The 27329-nt window shown below is 42.0% G+C and overlaps 1 protein-coding gene across 1 annotated transcript; it reads left to right on the forward strand.

The window, feature by feature from the left end:
* Positions 1 to 24433: 24433 nt before the first annotated feature.
* her6 (hairy-related 6) lies at positions 24434 to 26464 on the forward strand. Its single transcript, XM_068041484.1, has 4 exons — positions 24434 to 24794; positions 24901 to 24996; positions 25096 to 25183; positions 25599 to 26464. Exons 1-4 carry the CDS (start codon positions 24687 to 24689, stop codon positions 26252 to 26254), a joined length of 948 nt encoding a protein of 315 aa, XP_067897585.1. The 5' UTR covers positions 24434 to 24686; the 3' UTR covers positions 26255 to 26464.
* The last annotated feature ends 865 nt before the right edge of the window (positions 26465 to 27329 follow it).

A 27329-nucleotide genomic window follows, 5' to 3' on the forward strand; every position in this document is an offset into this window, starting at 1 on the left:
GCACAGCATCATGCAAGCTGTAAACCTTGCCAAAAGATCTGCCACTGACACAATTCGAGTTCAAACTGGGGTCAAGCAAGGCTGTGTCATCGCACCAACACTCTTTTCCATCCTTCTCCCCGCAACATTCCACCTCATTTCCTTGAAGTTCCCTGCTGGAGTAGATCTACTCTACAGGACGAGTGGGAAACTATTTAACCTACGTCACCTCCAGTCCAGAACCAAGGCCACTCCAACCTCTGTCATCGAGCTGCAGTATGCGGACAACGCTTGCGTATGTGCACACTCACAGGCTGAGCTTCAAACCCTCATCGATGCATTCATGGAGACATATGAAAGAATGGGCCTGAAGCTAAACATGCAGAAGACAAAGGTCCTCTACCAGCCTGCTCCCGCAGTGCAACACTGACCCCCTGACTATCAATATCCACGGCGAACCACTGGACAATATGGATCACTTGTCATACCTTGGAGCCTCCACTCAGCAAGGGCAGACATCGATAATGAAACTCAGCATCGCCTCCAGTGTACCAGTGCAGCCTTCGGTTGTCTGAGGAAAAGACTATTTGATGACAAAGACCTCAAACCTAGCACCAAGCTCATGGTCTACAGTCTTCAGTGTTACCTGCCCTCCTGCATCAAAAACATGGACACTGTACAGCAGACATCTCAAAGCCCTGGAGAGATATCAAGATCCTGCAAATTCCGTGGCAGGACAGGTGCTCCAACATCAGTGTCCTCTCTCACACCAACATGCCCAGTATCGAGACACTGGTCATGGCTAATCAGTTACATTGACAGTACACATCATCCACATGCCTGACACAAGACTCCGATAACAAGTTTTCTACTCTGAGCTCCATCACAGCAAGAGGCTACCAGGAGGGCAGAGGAAGCAAGGATGTCCTTAAAGCTTTCCTGAAAAAATATGACATCTCCACTAATTCGTGGGAATCTCTTGCCCGAGACTGTCCAAAATGGAGAAGAAGCACCTGCGAAGGTGCCAGCCAGTTCGAACAACGTCAACATGCCCAAGCAGCAACTAAGTGCCAACAGTGGAAGGAGCGTTCGGAATTTTGAGCATTCCATTAACTCGCCTCACCAAACACAACCTGCCCCACCTGTGGCAGAGTGTACGGATCCAGAATTGGACTATTCAGTCACCTAAGGACCCACAACCCTGGAGTGAAAGAAAGTCATCCTGGTTCCCGAGGAACTGCCTAAGAAGAAGTAAGAGGTGGGAATGCAAGCTTTGAGGAGGACACAAAGAGACTGCAAAGAGATATAGACAAGTTGGGCAGGATTTCTTGAGCCCCATGCCACAGGCCACACACCAAAGAGCTGCCGCGATTTCCCGAGAGGCGACTCATTTAAATAGCCGCGGCAGCCCGCAGCCCCCCAATCACATGGAGGGGGTGGGCTGTCCATTGCTGGCAATGACATCAGCTGCCTGTGCACAGGCACTGGCGCCATTTTTAAAGAACAGCCTACCCTGCCAGCAAATTTGAATTTTTAACGTGAACCTCCCCACCAAAACTTTCAAAATAAAATTGAAACCCCCCTTTCCAACCATCCAATAAAAATTACATTAGGTATTTGCCCTTTCTCCCCCAAAATGCTTAATTTTGAATTCTGACCTTCCCCCGCAGACTGCACAAAGTTGAAAGTTCATCCCTTCCCACTACCCCCTACACTGATGATGCTTATTTGATCCATCCCCCCCCATCCCCACACTGAAAATCTTAACCGCTCCCCCCCCACCAGTGTCACACCTGTTTTCCCCAGATGGGGAATTAAAGGCACGGGAGTGCCAGCCGCCGTATTGAAGATCATAGCGGGACCGGAAGATTATTGGTAAGTATATTTAAATGAATTTGTTTTATTGATTTAAATATGAAAATTGAAGTCCTGTTGCCCAGTACTGGGGAGGGCCACCATGGAGCCTTGCTGCCAGTAGGATCGAGCCAGGCCTTCCTGGCATCGGCCTCCATGGGGGCCTCTGCCGGAATCATCTTCCGGCGTTCCCTCCCCCCACCCCCACCACAGATCCCGTGTTGTGGGCTTGGTAAAATCCAGACCGTTAAGTGAGTGGGCAATAAGGTAGTGAAGTTTGAGGTTATTCACTTTAGTAGTAAGAATAGAAAAGCAGAATATTTTTTAAAAGGTGTGAAACTTGTAAATGTTGATGTTCAGAGGGACTTGGGTGTACATGTACAAGGAACACAGAAAGTTAGCATGCAGGTACAGCAAGCAATTAGGAAGGCAAAAGGATCATTTAAGATTGTTGGCACCTATTGCAAGGGGATTGTAATACAAGAATAAAGAGGTGTTGTTGCAATTGTACAAGGCTTTGGTGAGACCACATCTGGAGTACTGTGCACAGCTTTTGTCTCCATATTTAAGGAATGATATACTTGTATTGGAAGCAGTACAGCGAAGATTCACTAGATTGGCCCCTGGGATGAGAGGGTTGTCCTATGATGAGAGAGTACGTAAATTGGGTCTATATTCTCTGGAGTTTAGTAGAATGAGAGGTGATCTCATTGAAACATGCAAGATTCTGACTGGGCTTGACAGGGTGGACACTGAGAGGTTGTTTCCCTTGGCTGAGGAATCTAGAACACGGGAGAACAGTCTCAGGATAAGTGGCCGATCATTTAGAACTGAGATGAGGAGAAATTTCTTCACTCAAAGGGTTATGAATCTTTGGACTCTCTACCCCAGAGGGTTGTGGATGCTCCATCATTGAATACATATAAGGCTGAGATAGATAGATTTTTTGTCTTTCAGGGAATCAAGGTATATGGGGTGAGGGCAGGAAAGTGGAGTTGAAACTGAAAATCAGCCATGATCGATCAGGCTCTACAGACTGTTTGGCCTACTCCTGCTCCTATTTCCTATGTTCTTATGTTAATCTTGTACCGGATCATTTGAGATTGTTCTACAATATATGGGCAGATTGTAATTAGTAGCTCTATTCCTGATAAAGTTTATTTGTTTTTAACATTTTATCAATAAAACAACCAACAACATCTTGTATTTATAAGATGCTTTTAATGTATTAAAATGTTACAAAGTGCTTCACAGGAGTGTTATCAAACAAAATTTAACTTTGAGACCCATGAGATAAGAGCAGATGACCAAAAGCTTGGTCAAAAATATAGGTTTTAAGGAGTGTCTTAAAGGAGGAAGGAGAAACAGAGAGGTGAAGAAGCTTAAGGAGGGAATTCCAGAGCATAGGATTTTGGTCATAAATGGGGAGCGATTAAAATCAGGAATGTACAAGAAGCCAGAATTGGCAGAGCGCAGAATCTTGGAGGTTTGTGAGGCTGGAGGAGATTATAGAAATAGGGAGGGGCAGGCCATGGAATGAGTTGAAAATAAGAATGGGAATTTTAAAAACAAGGTGTTGCTTAACCAGAAACCAATGTAGGTCAGAGAACACAGGGATGATGGGTGAATGATACTTGGTGCGAATTAGGACACAGGCAGTTTTTGATGACCTCAAAGTTTATAGAGGGCAGAAAATGGGAGGCCAACCAAATGTGCATTGAAATAGTCAAATCTAAAGGTAACAAATGTGTACTCCAGAAAGCTGGTTGTTGAAGGATTAAGTTAGAGCCAATCTTTACTCAGTCTTGCATTTATTTTACAAAGTAAAAAGATTCCAAACTCAAACCTTCACCCAGTTTCAGTAAGCGTCTCCTTAGATATACTCAAGTCAGACCATAACTAACATCCTCCACCTACATGTGATTAAACACAATTAATAGATTCCCTTCTTTTTCTTTAAATAAAACCGAGAGTTTAACATGCACAAACATTTCAAAACAAATCAAAATAAATTCCATATTCACTACAAAGCATTACATTGTGAGATGCCCCTCCTCTTAAAGCCTGGCTACCTGACCCGAACCCAACTAGACCCGAGTATATGTTTAGGTTCGGATCGGGTCATATCAAAATTCCGACTCCAGCATTCAGGCTCGGGTCAGGTCGGGCTGGGCACTGCTGCCGGGAAGGCACGGGATCAGGCTTTCCCATGACTCCCCACAGCTCCAGCTGCAGGAATAGCCTGCTGATGGAACAGATGAAGGAGGTTTGTGTCGAGTCGGGTCAGGTTGGGTCAAGTCAGGTTGGGCACGAGAAAAATTAAAGGGCTCGGGCTCAGGTCAGATTCGGGTTCAGGTCAGATTCGGGTTAGCTGTGGTCGGGTCGGGCCCGGTCGGGTTTTAATTTTATACCCAAGCCAGGTTTTACCTCCTCTAGGACCCCTAACAATTTCTTTGCACAAGCAATTTCTTTCCATAAAACTATCAGATAGTTGATGACTTGCATGTACCCAGTTAATTTTTGAGATTTCCTGTCTCTCCAGCATTTGTTTCAATTCAGCAAGGTCAATCCGTAACCTTTTTTCATTCACACATTTTGTAGAGTGTACATTATCCTACAAGGAACAATTATCTACATAACAGTCAATGGGTTTCTTATCTTCAGTATGCCCCTTGTACAGAATCTCACCTAAAATATTTGACAAATAGAACTCCATATACACTGCCGCCACAAGAGCCAGTGTTTCTGCAGCTAAGTTACTTTTAACAACCCTTTTTATTTTCTTAGCTTCCCAAGCTGTAGAACATTTCCCATTTTCAGCCATCAAAAATATTATGAAACCAGTTGCACTCGAATACCCATCAGCAAGATTAGTATGTGAAGCATCACTAAAAATGACTAGTTTCATATTTCTTGGGTCACCTAAGGATGAGCACTTAAGCAGGCATTTCTTCAGATTTAATTTTTTTCATGTTTTATTTGCCCTTAAAACATTCTCAACTTTTGGGTGTTTCATCGTACTACTTAACTCTAACACATCAAAACTAGCATCAAGTCTAGTCTGAATGCACAACCAGTTTAATTGACCAATGAAGCTTTGCAATTGCTCTGTCTCTTCTTTAGATATATCATCAACTTTCTGTGATGACCTAGCACAGTTAACTTCTCTCTGAAAAGTATCACCCTGCAGAAATACAACTTTTATAACGATTGATCTAAACTCTCATGAACATGTGGCCAAAAGAGCTCAAATGATTTTCAAGGTTACTTTTCCCGCTGTGGGAGGTCCACTCTACCATCTGTATCACCTAGTCGCTCTTCAAAACCTCTTGCAACTAGCTTCACTTTAGCCTTATGAGTCCCACCTGCAAGGACTTTTCCAGCACAAATCCATCTATGTGAGAAGACTGGCTGTCCCTTATCTGGTACCTCAGATTAAACACCAAACTCTCTCCAACTCTCTAACTCCTTTTGTTTTGCCTCTATTATTAGTTTATCCTCAAGTTTATTGGCAGCCACCAAAACTTTACAGTGATGAGGATTTCTGCTTCTAGTTCTATTGTGAAACTGTTCTTCAGCCTTCATTTCATTGTGTAATCTGTTCAAACTACAGCCTCTACTAGTACTATGATGTTTTTCGGGACTACTACTGTGAGATCTCCCTCTCACACTATCGGAGGCTCTTTCTCTAGTACGTGATCATTTCTTGGAGCAAGAGTCATTTCCAGACCACAATTAGAACTTGCACTGCACTTTCTTACTCTTCACTTTTTAAACCCCATTCTACCAGTCCATGGACTTTGCTTCTTGGCCATCATCCTGAACATTCAACAAATATTTAAACTTTCCAGTAGATTTTCCTACACATCCCACAATTGTCGTATCCCTCCACTCACTAGATCCCTCTGGAATATATGCCATCTGAGTACCTACTCGGGGCATTGGCCTTTGGATGCAATACCACTGTCCTGTGCATTGCAATTTCTCACATTACCACTATCTAACCCTTCCTCATGACCTTCATCACAAAACACATGAGCATTTGAGGTACAAGATGCCTCGTTTTCTTCTATCAGCTGCTCAGATTCTGAGATTTTGGAATAAATCCCGATTAATCATGAGTAATGAACCTTATTAGTTTTATTTCCATATTTGATAACTACTGTCTTACCATCACAGCCTATTACCATACCAGGGCCTTTCCATTCCCTATGACCCCCTCTTTTATAATATACCAAATCTCCTGAATTAAAATCTTTCTCAGATGGTCTTATATGATGCCTCAAAGCTCTCCGAATTTCCTCCAAGACTTCAGCCTTGATGAAAGCCCATCTCTCTGCATGTAAAGCATTCAATTATGAAGAAAAATTGGAACTAATTGTAGTGCCTTCTACAGTAGGAGGACTGTCGCACAGTGCAGAAGGCAATTTGGGATTTCGCTGATAGGCCAATTGATAGGAATTATACCCTCGAACCATCTAAAGCGAATTCTTTGCATGAACCACCTACGCTAGGGTGGTAGTCAACTTGCTGTTTGGTTGGTCAGCTAAGAGTTCATGCAGCATTCCATCAATCATCATATGATTCCTTTCACAGAGCCCAATGCTACAAGGAATTTCAGCTGCGGTATTCATGTCCATAATGTTCATGTTTTCATACATGCCTCTGAACTCATCATTGACATATTCCCTTCCATTATCAGTGAAAAACTTAGTTGGTGCCCCAAGTCCAGTCCCTATCCATTTCTCCTTAATTTTATCTACAATCACCCTTTTGTCCTTGCTATGTATTATTGTGGAAGGACTGAATCTGTTTGCCAGGCCTATGAAATGTAGATCGAAATTATTTCTGTCTTTGTCCTATACATTTAAATTCATGGACCTCGTAAACTCACATGCCAATGGAAGGCTTACAATAGGACGTCCTCCAATATTTTTTACAGATTTCACACTTTTCACTAATCTCCTTTATTATACTCATATAGTCTTCATCAATCACACTTGCATCATATAGTGCAGTTTTTAATCTTTGATAAGAAGGGTGAGCAAGTTGTCTGTGTAACTTTAAGACAATTTTCTTTTTTTCTCAGTGATTCTTATCACCTGATGCCATTAACACTTCTCTGACGCTGACTAGAAATATCAGGTTTTGTTAAGGGGATACAATAATTCCTTGACTGGGTAAACTGCAAATCCATTGACTTTCCATAAACAATTGCCTTATCATGCTCTAAATCGAATATCATTTGTGCCTCTTTCACAGAAGGTTTACTCTACAGGAAAGGTATCTCACTAGAGACTAATTCAGTACCGATAAAGTAGCTTACGAACATACAAACATATGAACTAGGAGCAGGAGTAGGCCATTTGGCTCCTCGAGCCTGCCCTGCCATTCCATAAAATGATGGCTGATCTGTTTGTGGACTCAACTCCACATTCCTGCCTACCCCCGATACCCTTTGACTCTCTTGTTTGCCAAGAATCTGTCTACCTCTGCCTTAAAAACATTCAACGACCCTACCTCCACTGCTCTCCAGGTAAGAGAGTTCCACAGACTCATGACTCTCTGAGAGAAAAACATTCTCTTCATCGCTGCCTTAAATGGGAGAGCTCTTATTTTTAAAGTGTACCCCCTAGTTTTAGTCTCTCCCACTAGGGGAAACATCCATTCCACATCCACCCTGTCAAGTCCCCTCAGGATCTTATATGTTTCAGTAAGATCACCTCTCAACCTTCTAAACTCCAATGAATACAGACCCAACCTGTTCAACCTTTCCTCATAAGATAACCCTCTCATCCCAGGAATCAGTTGATGAACCTTCTCTGTACTGTTTCCAATGCAATTATATCCTTTCTTAAGTAAGGGGACCAAAACTGCACACAATACTCTGGATGTGGTATCACCATGCCCTGTACAACTGTGGCAAAGCATCTCTACTTTTATATTCCATTCCCCTTGCAATAAACAACAACATTGCATTTGTGTTCTTAATCACTTGCTGTACCTGCATACTAACTTTTTGTGTTTTGTGTGCCAAGACACCCAGATCCCTCTGCATCTCAGATTTCTGCAATCTCTCTCCATTCAAATAATATGTTGCCTTTCTATTCTTCTGGCCAAAGTGGACAAGTTCACACTTTCCTACATTATACTCCATCTGCCAAAGCTTTGCCCACTCACTTAACCTATCGATAGCCCTTTGCAGACTCTTTATGTCCACTTCACAACTTACTCTCTTACCTATCTTTGTGTCATCAGCAAATTTAGCAACCACACATTCTGCCCTTTCATCCAAGTCATTGATATAGATTGTAAATAGTTGAGGCCCAGCACTGATCCCTGTGGCACTCCACTAGTTACAGCTTGCCAACCTGAAACCCACCCATTTATGCCAACTCTCTGTTTCCTGTTAGCTAACCAATCCTCTATCCATGCTATTATGTTACCCCCATACCATGGGCTGTTATTTTGTTTAGTAACCTTTGACGCAGCACCTTGTCTAACGTCTTCTGGAAATTCAAGTACACCATATCCACAGGTTCCCCTTTATCCATGTTGCTTGTTATTTCCTCAAAGAATGCTAATAAATTAGTCAAACACGATTTTCCTTTCACAAAACCATGTAGACACTCCCTGACCGCACTGAGATTTTCTAAATGACCTGCTTTAAACTCCTTAATAATAGAGTCCATCATTTTCCCTATGACAGATGTTAAGCTAACTGGCCTGTAGTTTCCTGCTTTTTGTCTTCCTCCTTTCTTGAATAGTGGAGTTACATTCACTATTTTGCAATCTGATAGGACGTTTCCAGAATCAAGGGAATTTTGGAAAATTAAAACCAATGCTTCTACTATCTCAGGAGCCACTTCTTTTAAGACCCTAGGATGAATTCCATCAGAACCTGGGGACTTGTCAGCTTTTAGTTCTAATAATTTTCTAAGTACCCTTTCCCTGGTAATGGTAATTGTTTTAAGTTCGTCTCTCCCTTTCAACTCTTGAATCACAGTTACTTCTGGGATGTTATTTGTATCCTCTACAGTGAAGACAGATACAAATATCTGTTCAATTCCTCTGCCATTTCCTTATTTTCCATTATTAACTCCCCAGACTCACTCTCCAGAGGACCAACACTCACTCTATTTACTCTTTTCCTTTTAAATACCTTTAAAAACTTTTACTATCCATTTTATATGTCTAGCTAGCTTTCTCTCATACTCTAATTTCTCTCTCATTATTCTTTTCACCATTCTTTGCTGTTTTTAAAGATTTTGTCCAATCTTCTGACCTGCCACTACTTTTTGCTGAATTGTATGTTTTTTCTTTCAATTTCATACTATCTTTAACTTTCTTCATTAGCCATGGATGGTGCATCCATCCCCCCTAGAGTCTTTCTTTCTCACTGGAATGTATCTTTGCTGAGTGTTATGAAATACGCCAGCTATTTTACATGGAATTACAACTCTCTTTAGTGACTTCAATGTGTTTTTATCACCAAACCTAAAGCAAGTATTACTTTTATACTCCTTAACCTTGCACGATCCTCACTACTGATTGAATCCCGATAACGTTTTAATCAATCTGCTCCAGATACTGTCGACGTGCAAGCAACATCTAATACAGCACTGTTGAATGAATCTGCGACGAACACATTCATCGCAAGACTAAAACTCCTTGTGACTTGTACAATTTGTTCAGACTCATCATTATCTTCCTCTTCTGCCTACGTGTTCTCTGTGTCATATGTCATTTCAAGGACCCTGCCTCTCCGCTTTGGGCAGTTCACTGCATAATGATACTTCGAGTCACACCTGAAGCACCTATTAACTGTTCCTTGGGCATTCCTGGGATTCATTTGCTTATTATTGTTGTTCCAATTCTGTCTTCTGCTGTAATAGCCAGAACTGCTAAAGGTACTTTCATTCTCATTCCTCCTGTCTTTAGCTTTTCCATTGTACTGGTGCCTGTGTCCATTATCTGGACCATTTTGAAATCCAGTAATCATTGAGTCTTCCGTTCTTTGTGTCACTGTAGAATGTCCCATTTGTTCTCCCATGGCTGCAGGAAATGACTGTTTCCCCAGAAAATTCTTTGAAGGCATAGACATCTGATCCAACAGGGAGTCTTTTTCTGAGAACCAAACCCCAGTTAGAGCCAGGAGCCTGTCCATATATGACATCCTAGCAGAATCTAGCAATTTAAATGCTAGCACTGAACCAGGGATCTCCAAATTGAATTTCCTCAAACTTCTATACAGTCTGTTAAAGTTCATGATAGACTCCTCCATTGAATAAGCATTTGTTTACCAAAATCTATTAAAGTCTGACCATGCCTCATAGGCACTTGATAGATGATCTTTCTTGTAAATATCATCCAAGAATTCTAACAGAAGATCCAAACCTTCATCAGTATCCAACTGATGAGCATCCAGTTCACAAAATACTTTACTTCTGATTTTACTTTTGTTAGGAAGTGACAACGCTAAGGCCATACCTTGTCTCCTCTTTGGTAGGGACGTTACACGCGTCCACATATCCACTTCATGCTTCCACTAGTTCAGACTCAGAGAACGTTGAAGGGTAATCATACGCTGACAATTCACATTTGTTTTCTGCCATTTTTCACAATAGCCACTGGCATTTTGTTTCCTGTGTGAAAAAAAGCTCTTACTTTCCAACCTTCACCTTTATGCAAACATCCTCTGCTACCATATTAGACTCCAGAGATCTTGCTGTTGAAGGATTGTGCTGAAGCCAATCTTTACTGAGTCTTGCATTTACGTTACAAAGTAAAAAGATTACAAACAAGCAGCTCCTCACTCAAACCTTCCTCCAGTTTCAGTAAGTGTCTCCTTCTATATACTCAAGTAAGATACTAATTAACACCCTCCACCTGCATATGATTAAACACAATTAACAACAAAAGCATGAATGAATGCTTCAGCAGCAGATGAGCTGAGGCAGGGGCAGAGTCGGGTGATATGCAGAAGTGGATATAGGCAGTCTTAGCAAAGGCAGCTGTTCCTACAGGTACACTGATGACACCCAGCTCTACCTTACTACCATCTCTCTTGACCACTCTACTGTCTCTAAATTGTCACATGCCTTGTGCGGCATCCAGTCCTAGATGAGTTGAAATTTTCTCCAACTAAACACTGGGAAGACTTAAGTCATTGGCCGGAATTTTACGCTGCCCCAGCGGGTCGGATGGTGGCATGGGGGTGGCGTAAAATGGAGCGGCAGGCTCCGGGAGGCCTAACCACCCCAATTCCGGTTCCGACCAAGTTTACGGAGGTCTGGCGGGGGGGGTGAGAAGCAGCCCGCTCGCCCAGGGCCAATCAAGACCCTTAAGTGGCCACTTAACGGCCCTCGCCCGCCTCCACGGGTATTTTACCCATGGCAAGCGGGTGTGCCAGGGACGTAAAAGGATGCCCAGCTATAGTTGCCGGCCTTTCCGCACCCCGGGGGGTCCTGGCAATCGGGCACAGGGTGCCCGATTGAGGGCCACCCCCACCTCCCAACCCAACCCCGGGATCCAAGACGCACCCCACCCCCCCACAAGCAATCACCCTAGCCTCACCAGGGCACGACCAATTCTCCTGGTGAGGCAACCGAAACCTACCTTCAGTCCCGACTCCTTGGTCTCCTCCTCGGTCAGCTAAGCTGCAGTCCCAGCAGTGGCCACCACTTCTGGTGGCGCTGCTGAGACTAAGAGCTGCACGCCCGCTGATTGGGTGGAAGTCCCTCCTCGGGCCAATTAAAGCCTGGGGTTCGTAAAATACGGGACGGATCCCCAGGCTGGGCGGAAGCGGGTTCGGCACCGACATTTATGTCGGAGTCTGGCTCCTGTCCACCCAGCGTAAAATTCCAGCCATTGTCTTTGGTCCCCTCCACAAAATCTGTTCCCTAGCCACCGACTTCATCCCTTTCCCTGGCAACTGTCTGAGGCTGAACCAGACTGTTTACAACCTTGGCCCTGAGACAAGCTTCTGACCACATATCCAAGATATCACTAAAACAAATCCAAATAGAAGCAGGTATTATGGATTACAAATATCATAAAAATCAAGGTAATTTGAGAACCACCCAGGCTACTATATATGCTCAGTGAACTATAAAAATATAAATTACATTTCTAGTCTATTTAAGGGAATACCCATAATAATTCTGATTTGGCCGAGTCTAGGTACTACTACTGAGATGATATCTGAGCTTGATAGTTGCATGAATGCAGTCTGTAGGCCTTTTAAATCAGAGATCTATGTACACAGCACAGATGGCAGTTCTGTGGTGTCATGTCACCAACAAAACATCTTTGTTGCCTGGAGATAAGTCACATAGGTGAGATCAAAGGTAAAGTAAGGCCTCTCCAGACCCATATTTACACAATACATGAACACGAGAATCATAATACTGCATAACCTATCATCAAAAATGTGAGATGCTGGAATCACTCAGCAGGTCTGGCAGCATCTGTGGAAAGAGAAGCAGAGTTAACGTTTCGGGTCAGTGACCCTTCATCGGAACCTTCCGATGAAGGGTCACTGACCCGAAACGTTAACTCTGCTTCTCTTTCCACAGATGCTGCCAGACCTGCTGAGTGATTCCAGCATTTCTTGTTTTTATTTCAGATTTCCAGCGTCCGCAGTATTTTGCTTTTATCAAAAAGGTTCTGTACTGGATGAAAAAAAACAAAAAGAAGCATGTCACACAATCAACTGTTTTTTTCCTATAGAAACTTCCTCTAAAAATAGGTGGTTTCAACTGGGCATTGAAACTATGAACAGCACAACCAGTACTGATGCTGTCCCTGATATTATGTAGATCTTTTTAGCAGAAAGCATTGTATTTAACGCAAAGTATATTGCAATCCATCCCTCTGATGTAAATTCTGTTTAGCATTTTTCATTAAAAACTTATTGTAATAAACCACTGTTATTTTTAATTCAATGTCATCTTTAAATAATAAATGGGCATTAAATCTCTCTCTAGAGCTTTGAGGAGATGGTATCAGAGAGTAGGAGCAAGGCAACCAAAGACTGTATCACTAATGATGTGTTGAAGGGAGTTGGGATCCACTAACAGCCAGAGTCAGAGAATCAATGGGTGCAGAAGGATATATATTTAAGACTAGAAAAGGCTGCAGAGATAGAATTAGGTGAAATCATGGAGTATTTGAAGGCAAGGATTTAAAATGTAATGTTTTGGGGGACTGGAAGCCAATATACATTAGCAGGGGAGATGGTGGAGTAGTGGTAATATCATTGAACTAGTCACCCAGAGATCCAGCTAATACCCTGGGGATATGGGTTCAAATCCCGCCATGGCAGCTGGTGGAATTGAAAGCTAGTCTCAGTAATGGCGCCATAAAACTATCAACAGTTGTTGTAAAAACCCATCTGGTTCACTGCTGTCCTTACCTGGTCTGACCTACATGTAACACCAGACCCTCAGCAATGTGGTTGACTCTTAACTGCCCTCTGAAATGGCGTAGCAAGCCACTCAATTATGGATGGGCAACAAATGCTGGCCTTGCCAGTGACACCCACATCCCATAAAAGAAAAACCAGAGGGATGGATGAATGCAACTTATTGTGGAACAGGAAAAGAGCAACTGAGTTTTCAACAAGTTGGAGACTATAAAGGGTGGAGACTAGAAGGTTGCCAAGGAAGACATTCAAGAAATCAGTTCTGGAGATGACAACTTATGGATGAGGGTTTCAACAGCAGAGAGGCAAGCAATGCTGTGAAGACAGAAATAAGTCATTATGGCGATAGATAGAGTATGGGGTCCCACAGGAAAATTGGGATGCCCAAAATCTTCAAGGCTTGTTTCAGTTTGAGTGAATGTCAGGCAGGCAGTTTGAATCAGCAACAAAGGAGCATATGTGATGGAGGGAGCCAAAACAATGGCTACCATCTTTTCACTGTGCAGTTGATTCATTTTGTGATTCATTTGTGGCTTTATGGCAGACAGTTTTATGGCAAAGGATTGGTTATGAGGTCAAGAAAGATAGTGGAAAGATAGAGTTTGGTGTAATCAGCATACATAAGGAAGCTGGCTCCATTTTGTGGATAATTCCTACGAGGGGTAATAGTTAAATGAGGAGATGATGGCCAAGGATTGCACAGGGCCAAGAGCCAGTATTGCCAACAATGTAACCAAACCATAAGAAAAGAGATGGCAGCAAAACCTGTATGACTATATATGATGGCATCATCACTGAGCATCAAGACTACGACATATCTTTAAAAAGTTCTGGCTCGGCCCCAACTGAAATATTGCGTCCAGTTTTGGACGCTGCACTTCAGGAAGGATGTCAGGGTACTTGACAGGGTGCAGAGGAGACTTACCAGAATGGTTCCAGAGATGGAGGATTTTAGTTACAAAGTTAGGTAGGGAAAGCTGGGTTTGTTCTCCTTAGAACAAAGGAGATTGAGGGGAGATTTAATAGAAGTGTACAAGGTTATGACAGGTTTAGCTAAGTTAGACATTGAAAAGCTGTTCCTATTTTAAATAGTACAAGGACTAGGGGACACAGATTGAAAGTTTTGGGTAAAAGATGCAGGGGGAGTATGAGGAAGCACTGTTTTACGCAGCAGCCGCTAATGACCTGGAACTCGCTGCCCACAAGGGTGGTGGAAGCAGAGATGATCAATGACTTCAAGAGGAAGTTGGATGGCCACCTGAGAGAAATAAACTTGCAGGGCTACGGGGATTCAACTAGCGAGTGAGACTGACAGCATAGCTTCATGGAGAACTGGAATTGACTAGATGGGCCGAATGGCCTCCTTCTGCGCGGTAAATGACTCGATGACTATCTAAACGCATGTTCAATAGTGCCTCTTGGTGTGGGTAATGTCATTCAGATGGTATCACTGTGGGAAAATTCTGAACTTCCTCGCTGCTTCAAACGAGGCACACAAATGCACCAATTCTAAATCGCTGAACACGCAGGGGAACACAAAAGGGCAGGGTTAGCAGTATCTGTAATAAGTTGCATATTTTAAATTTTATAGAAACTAGTATCAAACATTTTAAGTATGATAAAAATTATATCCCATTGTTAGTTTCGTTTTCGTCCACTTTAATTCACAGCACAAACCAGATACTAATCGGTTTGCGTTCAGTTTTCGGCATTTCATTTGTTGAATGTTGTACCTATTTACAGTCTTAAATTACAGCTGTCATTTGAACGTTTTGACTAAAACGACTGTGGTGATGAAAGTACGCTCAAAATGAAATTGGCAGGTTCACAATTGCCGAATAATAGCGGCCTCACGGTGCAATACAAGGATCATGTGAACCGCAGGTTTTTTTTTCTTTCCAAAAATCTAATCTCAGGACAATCAAAAACAGCATAATGCCCCTGTAATCGTGGGGGAAGTTCTTTAATGTTGCTGGCAGCACACCAGCAAGGTCTCGGGGTTATCCTGACTGTGCAAACTCCCACGGGAAAGGTAGAGACAGATTGCTCTTTTCCAAGTAACCAGCCAATACTTGAAAGGTGTAATATCAGGACTCTGCTGATAAGGCTCATCTTGCTGGTTAGAATGGGGACATCCAAAAGCTACTATCTGCTGATAGATTCCCTTTGGGCCGATTTGCTTTAATCATTTACATTTATTGCAACAATTCATACCCTTGTGATTTAAGACTAAAGTAAATCAGCAGGCGTCATTTTCTCTCCCCCGACTTTATATATGTTACATTAGGATGCACTGTGCAGAAGTGGCTGTCACTGTAGTTGAGAAACAGCCAGCACTGTGGTCTAGTTTGTTTAGAAAGGGAAACTGGCAAAGCGTTGTCGGTGTTGATTTTAAAATTCTCTCCATTGTTTTCAAATCCCTCCAAGGCCTCGTCCCTCTCTACCTCTGTAATCTTCTCCAGCCCCACAACCCTCCAAGATATCTAAGTGCCTCTAATTCTGGCCTTTGAGCATCCCCAATTTTATTGGTTCCACAAATTCCCTCCACTTCTCCAGCCCTCTACCTCACTTTCCTCCTTTAAGACATTCCAGAAAACCTACCTTTATGACTAAGCCTTTGGTCATCTGACCTTATAGCTCCTTATGTGGCTCAGTGTCATATTTTGTTTTATAATGCTCCGCTGAAGTGCCATGGGATGTTATATTACATTAAAGACACTATATAAATAGTGGAAGGGTCACTGACCCGAAACGTTAACTCTGCTTCTCTTTCCACAGATGCTGCCAGACCTGCTGAGTGAATCCAGCATTTCTTGTTTTTGTTTGTGTTATATAAATATAAGTTGTTTGTGTAGTGAAGGTAAAAAGTAAGACTCAAATTTCTCAATGTAGTGCAGTACATAGAATCATAGAATGGTTACAGTAACAGGAAGATGACATTCAGCCTGTCTTGTCCATGCTGGCTGTCTGTAAGAACAACTCAGCTGGACACATTTCTCTATCCTTTCCCTACAGCCCTGCTGTAGGTGTTTATCCAATTCCCCTTTCAAAGCCATAATGGAATATGCCTCCACCAGACTTTCAGGCAGTGCATTCCAGATCCAAGCCATTCACTATGTAAAAAAATTCTTCCTCGTGTCACCATTTCTTCTTTTGCCAATCACCTTAAATCAGTTTGTTCTGGTTCTTGTCCCTTCCATCAATGGGAACAGTTGTCCCTATCTACTCTGTCCAGACCCCTCATGATTTTGAACACTTCTTTATCAAATCTCCTCAACCTTCTCTTTCCCAAGGTGAACAACTCTATTTCTCCAATCTATCCATGTAACTGAAGCTCCTCATCCCTGGAACCATTTTCATAAACCTTTTCTGCACCCTGTCTAAAGCCTTCACATCCTTCTTAAAGTGTGGTGCCCAAAATTGGGCACAATACTTGTGTTGAAGCTGAACCAGTGTTTTATACACGCTCATCATAATTTCCTTGCATTAGTTTACATTTACTTATGCATATCTTTAATCTTTTCAGTAGCATAGTTTAAATAATGCAAAGGGTCACAAATTTAAACACATTAATTCCCAAATGCTTGTTTTATTAAAAAAAAGACTCACATTTCAGTAGTTCTTTGTCATCTTCTCAGAAACATCCCAAATTGTTTTTGAAATAGTCAGTAAATATGACATCCACTTTAAACACAGTAAAGTTTTGCAAAAGGTTATGGGATGGATTACAAGTTGATCTGTTTTTGGTAGTGATCACACATGGGCAAGGCTCTAGGAGAACTCCCTACAGATCAAACAGTGACATGGAATCTTTTTGGTGGTTGAGTTTCAGTAGGGATTCTCCTGATTGACCGCTATTTCTGAAGTTTCTGCAGATGTACTGCCCAAATTAAGGTTGCAGAAATTAATGGTATACAAGTTTCATTTTAGCATAAAGCTGTTTTGGCTTTGCACTGATGCTAAACTTGTAAACTGTGATTCAGATTTGAAAGCCAAACTGACTCAAGAGTGAAATCATGTGAGGCAGGGAGTCTCACACCACTTTCACCAATGTTAGGGTTAACTAATCTAAATTTACCATCCACATGAACCACTGGCGCAGTCAAATAGGGCTTGGTTCAAGACCTCACCTGAAAATGATACTTCCCACAGTGCAGTACTCCCTCAATACTGAACTGGAGTGTCAACCTAGTCTTGCAGTAGGCATTAATACACAACCTTTTGAATCACAAACCAGAATAGGCAACAATATAGATGTTCCTGATTAGTTTTTTTTTTTGTTTTTCAACTTTTACAAACAGACAATACTCCAGGGGTATCCACAGTTTGTCTTGTCAGCTGCATAGGTGCACATTATAGAGCCTCAGGAGCCAATTATAAGTTCAACTCTGCATTTCCATTACTCTGCATATATCTCAAGTTGCTGATACTAACCAATTTTGTTGTTCTGATTTAGAATGTATAGAGCAACAGTGCTAAAACGGCCCTTTATAAATCTTTAGGCTAATAAAAATTCAAACAGAAGAAACCAGCAAACAATAAATAGAAATAGGCCTGAATTATTGGAGTTGGAGAGCTAGAGAACTCAAGAGTAGAGATTGGAAACCCTGCTATATCACATATAAATTGAAAGGAATGCCTGTTATAAATTATAGTTTGAAAATACAGTTTACCTGTGGGATTGTAATGCTAAAAGATTATTCTATCCATCTTCTTCTATCTATTGACAAATTACCAGGAGATTGTCCCTATCTGAAATTAAGAAAGGGTTGAATCAGTAGAAATATTAGGATCCCAGTACATCACTGCAGTGATCAACTTCAGCCCCATACTCAAAGAAAACTTCAATAAGGAAAATGAGATGATAACTTTTCTAGTGACCTCTTTGCCCATGCAAGCAATGCTCATATCAAGCAAGCCACCCTAGTATAGTAGGAGTAGATAATCAGAAATGATCACAGGGTGGTAGATATTGATGAAATTAATGTAAGCTGTTAATAAAGAAAGAATTTAGAGACTGAAACTTGTTGATGTGAACTTGTTCATATCTTATAAAGTAAGAATAATGCCTCCCATAATAACATTTAATCTAGATCTAAATTGTTCATAAAATATATCATTCTTATACTGTATTCTGAAAAAATGCTAGTTGGGTTATTTGGATAGTACCATGTTTTATTGAAGTTGATAGTTAAGGGGCTATGCTGATTCAACATTGTAGTTGTACTCCTATTACCTGGGCCTAACCTAAGGACTTCAATTGCTATACTGAGATCATTTGGGGTTGTTTGTTCAATAAAATTGAACCAGCAAATTATGAATAGCTTTGTGAATCTAATTGCTGAAGTCAAATATACCAAAACAACTTATTTTCAAATAGACCATAGACAAACACAGACTGTGTCTAGTTTGCCCATACCTTGTCACACACTTCTCTTGATTTCTCTCTGCCCTGCTCGCTATATATTTTCCATTATTTTTCTGGTTGACAAGTATTGCATAGTACAGTCAAGTATGAAAATAATGGAAATATGTATCAACATTCATACTGTAGAAATAAACGCATTAGATTCATAACCAAAACACATACGCACATTTGTAATCCAATATTCGATTTCGTACTTTCGTGACAGGTGGGACTAAGGTACCTTGTCACTTACCAACTACCAATCTCCTGTTTCTATAAATACAGAATTGCAATTGTACTTTATAGAAACCCAACACAAATCCTTATATTTTTCAGGAAGGGTTGGTATTTTACTGTAATCTCTGGAAAGCTAATCATTGAGGGAGTTCTAATCGATGCACTTTTAATATGTGCAATACGTCGTCAAAATTGTTCAACCCTGATTACTTCAATAGCTGTTGGTTTGTGAGGCAAAAGATGGACCGATGACCGACCGGGACCGGGTACCAGATCTCGTTATCTTCAGTATTCTCACATACTTTAGCGCTTACAATTGCTCGTAATTGAGTTCTTACTCGACTGGGTGCAACCTCACAACCTGAAATAAAGATATCAACATGAGAAAGGAGCAGAAGTAAACAGATACGATTATATTAGTCTGATATGAGCAACTTAACAACAGCTGCTTTGACATTCCGCTGTAGCATAGGCATTTGAAAATGCAGGTGATTTTTTGTTGTTGTTAATTCATGGGATGTGGGCGTCGCTGGCATTTATTGCTCATCCCTAATTGCCCTTGAGAAGGTGGCAGTGAGCCATCTTCTTGATCCGCTGTGGTCCATATGATGAAGGTACTGCCATAGTGCTGTTAGCTAGGGAGATCCAAGAAGTTGTCTCAGCCAGGCTGCAGAATCGGCACTATATTTCCAAGTCAAAATGGGATGGGAATTGCAAGTGGTGGTGTTCCCATGCGCCTGCTGCTCTCGTCCTAGGAGGGAGCGGCAGCGGATTTGGGAAGAGATAATGGTGTTTTAAATACCATTGAATTGAATTAGAACATCAACATGTAAAAAGGTCATCGCGTTCATGCAGCGCGTTTGAAACATGGACAAATGGCATCAACGCATTCAGAAAGGCACTGCAGTTAAAGTCGTCTCTGCTTTAGGGAATATATTTAATAAGATCAGAAATAAAGTTCTTCAGCACAAATTTGGCGGTGAGATCAATCAACTCATCACAAAAAAGTCGCATATTGGATGTTCAAATGCAATCAAGGCAGAATATATGTATTTAGAATGTACTCTGAGTGCTGAAAGGAACTTCAATGTTTAAAACGTGAGCAAACTAAACACTGTTGTAAAATTAGTTAATCATTAACAGTTATTAGCCGATGGAATGGGAATGCAGTTTCATAAAAATCGATTACCCTCCTTTGCCAGTTGCTTAAGATAATTATAAAACGTACAGGGTAAAACCTGTACGTTACCTTGGTTGAGACTATACACGATATTTACCTGCGTTAAACATTCCAGAGATTTGTGCCAGTGGTTCTGATATAAAACAATGAATGCGTACTGATTTCACAACATAATAAATAATTACTATTTGGGTGTTTCCACTGTGACTGCAAAGAGTAGGCCAGATATGTTGGTTGATTCTACACCCTCTGAATTGATTATGCGTATTAATACACTGTTAACTTCCAAAAAGTCATGTCCCATGAAATCATCACAGAACATTCCTAACAGTTATAAAGACTAATGGGCAAAGGTTCCGGATAAATCCATAAATATCAATCACGCTTTTAAGATATCAAGTTCTGCAAATCAGTAACCTACTTTCTGAAAGTGGTTTCAGTTGCATTTCAAGTAATGTTCTAGTTTGTTTCATTTACTTCACAGTTTCTCTACAAATTTAGCACCAGAAAACTCAAAACTTCAATTATTATTTGCCACTGCCGTCGTCTAGTTGTGTTGGGGGTTGATTTTTGTTCCAAGAAATCTAATTCTTCTAGTGCGGGAAAATTAAATATCCTCCTGCTATTTAATGTTCTTTCGCTGTCTGTCCATTCGCGCCTGACAGCTGATTAGGAGAGTTTGTTCTTCTCGGAGAAGCTGTTCTGTCGTGTGTCAGTCGTGTGACAGTACTTTCAACACGATCTGCGCTCTCCTCTGATATCCTACAACAAGCTTTAGAGAGAAAAAAACATTTGAATACCCAGACAATTATCAGTAAAAATGTGCCTGGAATCGCAAATACTGCTTAACCATTGTTATATATTGGCAGTTCGAGAACCGTTTCATTAGATTGAATTTCAAACGGACAGAAACGTTTCATTGAAAAAAGTGCTTGACAGTTCAATTTTAAAGGTTTTCAGTTTGATTAAACTGCCTTACCAAATTAATATTACTGTTATTGGCCTTCTTTTGGGCCTCCTTATCTCGAGAGACAATGGATACGCGTCCCTCCCTGCCAAGTTTGCCTAATGTTTGCCTAATGTAACTCAATTTGCAGCGATCAATTGACACTCTTATACTAACAACATTTTGATACGGTTCTGGGTATACATTTGACATTCTGATTAAATCGTAATTCCCATCTGTTTTACAATCCTACATATCCCGCAGCACTTTATCATCAAGCCTTCTCCATGTTTGATATAGGTACACATTTGTTTAGTCAATTAGTTTGCACACAGGCGATGAGTAAACATCTTGGTGCACCTTTTTCATTCTAACTTTACTTTTCTCACGGTTCTTGAAGGGAGCTGATGACGTGATGTATGAGATTAGCCCTGACCAGGTGCAAATCAGGTATAGAAAAAACTGTGTATTCTGGATTTCAAAAGAACTGGAGTGCTTGTTGGCAGGGAGGGACGCGCTTTGCTGGCGTTCTATGGGACTTGAGTGTGAGAAAATCAGTGAGCCGTTTGCAAAACAGCTTCAGAACCTGAGGCAACACAACTTGCCAGCCCACAAAATCCCCCCAGTCAGAACTGTCTGCACACAGAAAAACAATCAAGTCAGGACAATCCAACGGACGCCTCCTAAAGTGCGCCCTCTCTTTTGTTCTTTCAATAGTAAACATAAAACCTATATAACCGAAAACATGTTGAATGGCACAGTCCCAATCCCACATATCATTCTACCTGTAACCATTGTAAATTTGAACCAACTCCACCAAGCTCAGTGAGCATTTCACTGCCATGTGACTAGTGCACACAGCGGCCAGACAGAATTTATTTATCGGGACAAGAGTCATTCTTTTCAATGGCCAAAAAAAATCGAACAATCCGCTATGATAAGAAATACATTGAAGTCGTAATGGCCTGTTACATTTGACAGATTTTCATCATTTGATTGTCACGGCAGAATGTAACAGGCGATGCACGTTATAGTTCATTATGTTTTAAACATGTACCGAACGTTTTGAGGAAATACTGACAATACGTAGTGTTGAAATGCATCGGGTAACTCATGACTTGTAAGGAGCTGTATTTTGGCTTAACATTTGTTGTCCGGGACAGCAATACACAAGCTATCCCTCAATACAATCAAGTAGCAAATAACATTTCCCGGTACAATACTCGTAGGTCACTAGTGGTTTGTTTTGTAGGCTACAAATCAGAAAACGCTGTCATCACATCTTTCCGATGAGTGTAGTTACTGTTTCTCAGTATAACGTTCTAGTCACTGGTAGAGAGGATACAGTAGCTTCAATTAATATAATTTCTGATCAGGACAAATGTCGCTTTAAGAATTGGATAGAAACGTCTATTGAAATTATTCAAAGTTTATGTTTATTTAAAATATACATCCTACAAATGTACGAATCCCACATTTTAATGACTGTAAGGCTTCGTGCAACACGTCATGCTCAGAAAACTCGAATCCTATTTGTGAATGAAGAATTATGTATCAAAAAAAACTTATGTAATGCCACAAAATGAATAAACATCCCAGTTTAACTTTACTGTTGAACATCCATTGCAAACGATTTGATAAAAATAAAACACTATTGGCATTTTTTAAATGTCACGGCAAAAAGGAAACTTATGAATGATTTATTCACCGAAATAATTGACATTTCCACTTTACTGAAAATGGAATAAGGCGGTGGTTGTTTCCTCATTCCGTATCTTTAATGACTGGGTCGCACTAGTTGCTTTGCTGGTTGCCAGTTTATTAAAAGCTGCTCATGTTTCATCAGAAACCTTCACAAACCAATTTCACGCACCAAATTTTGCACATGTTCCGGCCGGCACAACTCACAATTTGAGAAGGGGAATCGTATGTGGGTTAACCGTAAATGCTGGAAATTTGGAGTAAAAAATATAAAATGCTGAACATACATCAGGGTCGTCACAACAAGAGTTGACTGCAGATACTGTTTTTATTTCCAAATCTTAAGAATTATACTTAATTGTACAATTTTCCCGATTGGCATTTTACATGTTTTAACTTGATTCAAAATATTACACGATGACGATGCAGTAGCTGTAAAAATGTTGAAGTTTCATTGTACATGTTTTTTTAAAATCTCGTGATGACGCAAATACCTCAACAAAGCTGCTTCTAACAAAATGTTTCATATTGTGCCAACAATTTCATGTCTCACCTACTTGTTCTTCCTTGTGAAACTGCCCATGTGTGCGCACGCGGGGGCGTGGGGAATACATTCGCAAAATATAAATGCATCATAATGACGGCCAATTGTTTTTATTTATATACCGGCAACCCGAGGAAATTTTGCCTAAACGAGGCAATTATTCCCCTGGGCCAATGACAACATGTAAACTGCAGACACGGATCAGTAATCAATGCATGTCATGAAGAGTTGCGCAGATATGAAGATAATCCATAACTAAATGCAGACACTACAGGCTCCGGCGTCTTCCGAGAATGTTAGCTTTATTACCCGTGCAATAAACGCAAAAATGTTGACTACTGCAGACTTCCGCAGTAGTTCCGCACGACCGGGGACTTCACTGCAGTTTGAATGGGTTAACCGCCCCCCGCCATATCCCCACTCCCACACAGCCCAATCCCCGAGGCAGGCAGCTCAACATCAGTCTTTATGTGCGGGGAGCTAAGCCTGGCGACACGCTTCTCCCGACCGATAGCATTGCTGTACGCGGACGGTAGCTGCAACTTGTTGGCCGGCTGCAGAATGTGATCCCAGCTTCTGGTGCATCATGCCCCTGCTTGGTCGCCTGCCACGCGTCGAGGGGGTCACCGGTTGCACGAGCAATGCAAAGCAACAACACCCCTCCCCCACCACTATCGCCCCGCCCCCTCCAATCAGTGCAGACTGTGGCTCATGAGGGCCATCCTTCGGCAGCTCCTGGTATTGCATGCTCTTGCTAGCGTGCCTGCGGCCCACGGGCAAGTAGCCTTCTCCTGGTGCCGGGGGGGAGTGGTTTTCCCAGGCTTTTGCACAGCTGCTATTGCCCTCATCCTGCCTCCCCCAACAAGGAAGCGCCTGGCACGTGCTCCCACCTGATAATGGTGCTCGCATGCCGACAGACGTCAAACCGCCTCCAGCCCGCGGATCCCCTTCCCCCACCCCCATCCCCTACTTTGATTGACAGTTCGCCCGCTCGAGTGCAACACGTTTATTGGCCACTCGCCCTGTCGCCTTGCAACCAATCGTGGCGCGCCGTCCACCACGAGCTGAAGCGTCGCGCCCCGGGGACGGGCTCGTGTGTGCCGCGTTCTGATTGGTCACAAGTTAGTGTGGGAAAGAAACTTTGAGAAGTTTCACACGAGCCGTTCGCGTGCAATCCCAGATATAAATACAGGCGGCCAGAGCTGATCTTTACACAGTGGCGATTTGCATTCACATCACTGATAATAACACAACCAAAGCAATATATATATAGAGACAAATAAAATAAAAGTGCCCCGGCTGGCTTGGAAATAAACTCGCAGGTTGCAAGACGCGGAAAGAAGACAAAACATAAAAAAGTTACAGATCGCAAGGAATCGTTTAAAGCATTCCACTGGAATTTTGTATAAGAAAATGCCGGCAGATATAATGGAGAAATCGTCCTCTTCCCCTGTGGCTGCTACCCCAGCCAGTGTAAACGCTACACCAGATAAGCCTAAAACTGCTTCTGAAACTCGGAAGGTAAATATTTTGCCCACTGTCGTATCTATTTGTTGTAGAAATCATATATAACATCAAAGACACGTTTATGTTCCTGTTACTTAATGAAACGCCCTTCTTTTTTCAGTCATCCAAACCAATTATGGAGAAGAGGCGCCGGGCTCGAATAAATGAAAGTTTAAGCCAACTTAAAACACTGATCCTGGATGCGCTGAAGAAAGATGTAAGTATCTCATCATATGTTTTTACTTTATGTGCGGTGCCACAAGGTAGTGAATGTGCGTGTCACTTCCCCTCGTTTATACGAAATATATTCCTACAGAGTTCGAGACATTCCAAGTTAGAAAAGGCTGACATCCTGGAAATGACAGTGAAACATCTCCGAAATCTGCAGCGAGCCCAAATGACTGGTAAGTGTTTAATTCACAATTTATTGTTGTCTTCTGAACTTCCGTCTGCGGTCTCGCTGGTATTCGGTAACATTTTACTGACTTGGCGAAAGTTAGGGCTTCCCACGGGTCTGGATTATTTTTAGATTCAAACTTGGCGACTGTTTCTGTACTCACTCCTCAAAAGTAAATGGCCCTGTGCTAAATACGTGGAAATCATTTTCAGAACGTTTACTTCTCAATTGGTTTTAAGTGGGACACACAAGTAAAGCCAAATACTTCTAGTCCTTTAAATAGTTGTGTGATTAATCAGTATTTGGTAATTCTATAATGTGAATAATATGAGTAGAGCAAACTGTCTTATCAATTAATGACTGAAACTTGGATATATTGCAATCAAATGGGATGATTCATTTACTTTTTTCTTACATTTTAGCTGCTTTGAGTACAGACCCAACAGTTCTGGGCAAATACCGAGCCGGTTTCAGCGAGTGTATGAACGAAGTGACCCGATTCTTGTCCACCTGCGAAGGGGTTAACACTGAAGTCCGGACCAGACTCCTCAGTCATTTGGCAAACTGCATGTCTCAGATCAACGCCATGAATTACTCCCAACCGCCCCCCAGCCCAGCTGTGACCGGCGGATCCCACGCTGCTTTTGGACAGCCCTTGCACGTCCAGCTACCGGGGTCAGGCGGCAGCGGCATGCCCCTCAACGGAGTCAACCTGCCTTGCAAACTGGGTGCTGCTGACACAATACCCGCAGCTGCGGTTGCCGCTGCCACCAAAGTCTACGGCGGGTTCCAGCTTGTGCCAGCATCAGACGGCCAGTTTGCGTTCCTCATTCCTAACACAGCTTTTGGACCCAATGGGCAGCTAACGGCAGGACCTATCATTCCTTTGTATGCCAATACGAATGTGACCTCATTGCCCTCCGCCATCTCCCCGGCCAGCAGGTCCCCCATACAACAGCCTGGCATTACCCCGGTACCCGGCTTCCCGCTGCCACTCTCGGCTGCCACTACTGCTGTCAGTCCGGTCAGTGTGGGTGTACCATCAGATTCCTCAGATTCCGTCTGGAGACCTTGGTAACTGGGCCATTTCGCGTAAAACAAGTGACTGGAAACTTTTTTTTGAAGGACTTTCTTTTTCAAGCCCATTTGGTGTATAGAATTGTCTCGCAATGTCAATATTATGCACTATATTTGTATATAGTTAGGATGTTCATATCGGATTGCATTTGTCTTATCAAGATGTTCATTTTTCTATGATGTGATGAAACGCCAAAGATAAACTGAATGCTCTTAAAAGTTCCTTCCTTTTTTGGAAGATTTATATTTGAAATAAAAAGAAAACTAACATTTATATATTTCTCTGTTTGCCTTTCTATGAGCAGAAAACAAGCGCATAAGGAGGGGCTGTGAGTGGCGTGGCGAAAGCTGGGGGTGGGGGTGGCGGTGGGGGTCGGGGGACAAGTAAACCCAGCAATCTTACTTTGGTCCAAGCAAACCCAGCAATCTTACTGCAGATGCTGGAAATCTGAAATAAACATAGAAACTCAGCAGGTCTGGCAGCATCTGTGGAGAGAGAAACAAGGGTTAACGTCTCAGGTCTGTGACCTTTCATCAGAACTGGGAAAAGTTAGAGATGTAATAGATTTTAAGCAAGTGAAAGGGGGGAGGGTCGGAAAGAGAACAAAAGAGCAGGTTTGTGTTAGGGTAGACAGGAGAGATGAAATGGCAAAAGGGTTGGTGGTGCAGGGCCAAAGGGAGTGGTAATGGGACAAAGGATATGAATCTTTGGTTTTTAGTGAGATCATGTATAAGAACATAAGGAACAGGTGTAGGCCATTTGGATCCTGGAAGCCTGCACCGCCATTCAATGAGATCATAGCGAATCAGATTGTGACTTTAACTCCACTTTCTTGTCTGCCCCCCCATCACCCTTTACTCCCTTGTAGATCAAGAATCTGTCTAACTCAGCCTTGAATATAAGGGTTATGGGGGCAGGCAGGGAAGTGGAGTTAAGGCCACCTTCAGATCACGTTGTGTCTGCAATACACCATCAGAATTGAAGAAAGTTAAATGCCTTTTCTCCTCCAAACACCGGCCTAGAACCTCTTCAGATTTTAAATTTGGCGCCTGATTTCACCTATTGTTGAGGAATA

This window comes from Heterodontus francisci, chromosome 11 (assembly GCF_036365525.1).
Source record: "Heterodontus francisci isolate sHetFra1 chromosome 11, sHetFra1.hap1, whole genome shotgun sequence".
Taxonomy (NCBI): Eukaryota; Metazoa; Chordata; class Chondrichthyes; order Heterodontiformes; family Heterodontidae; genus Heterodontus; species Heterodontus francisci.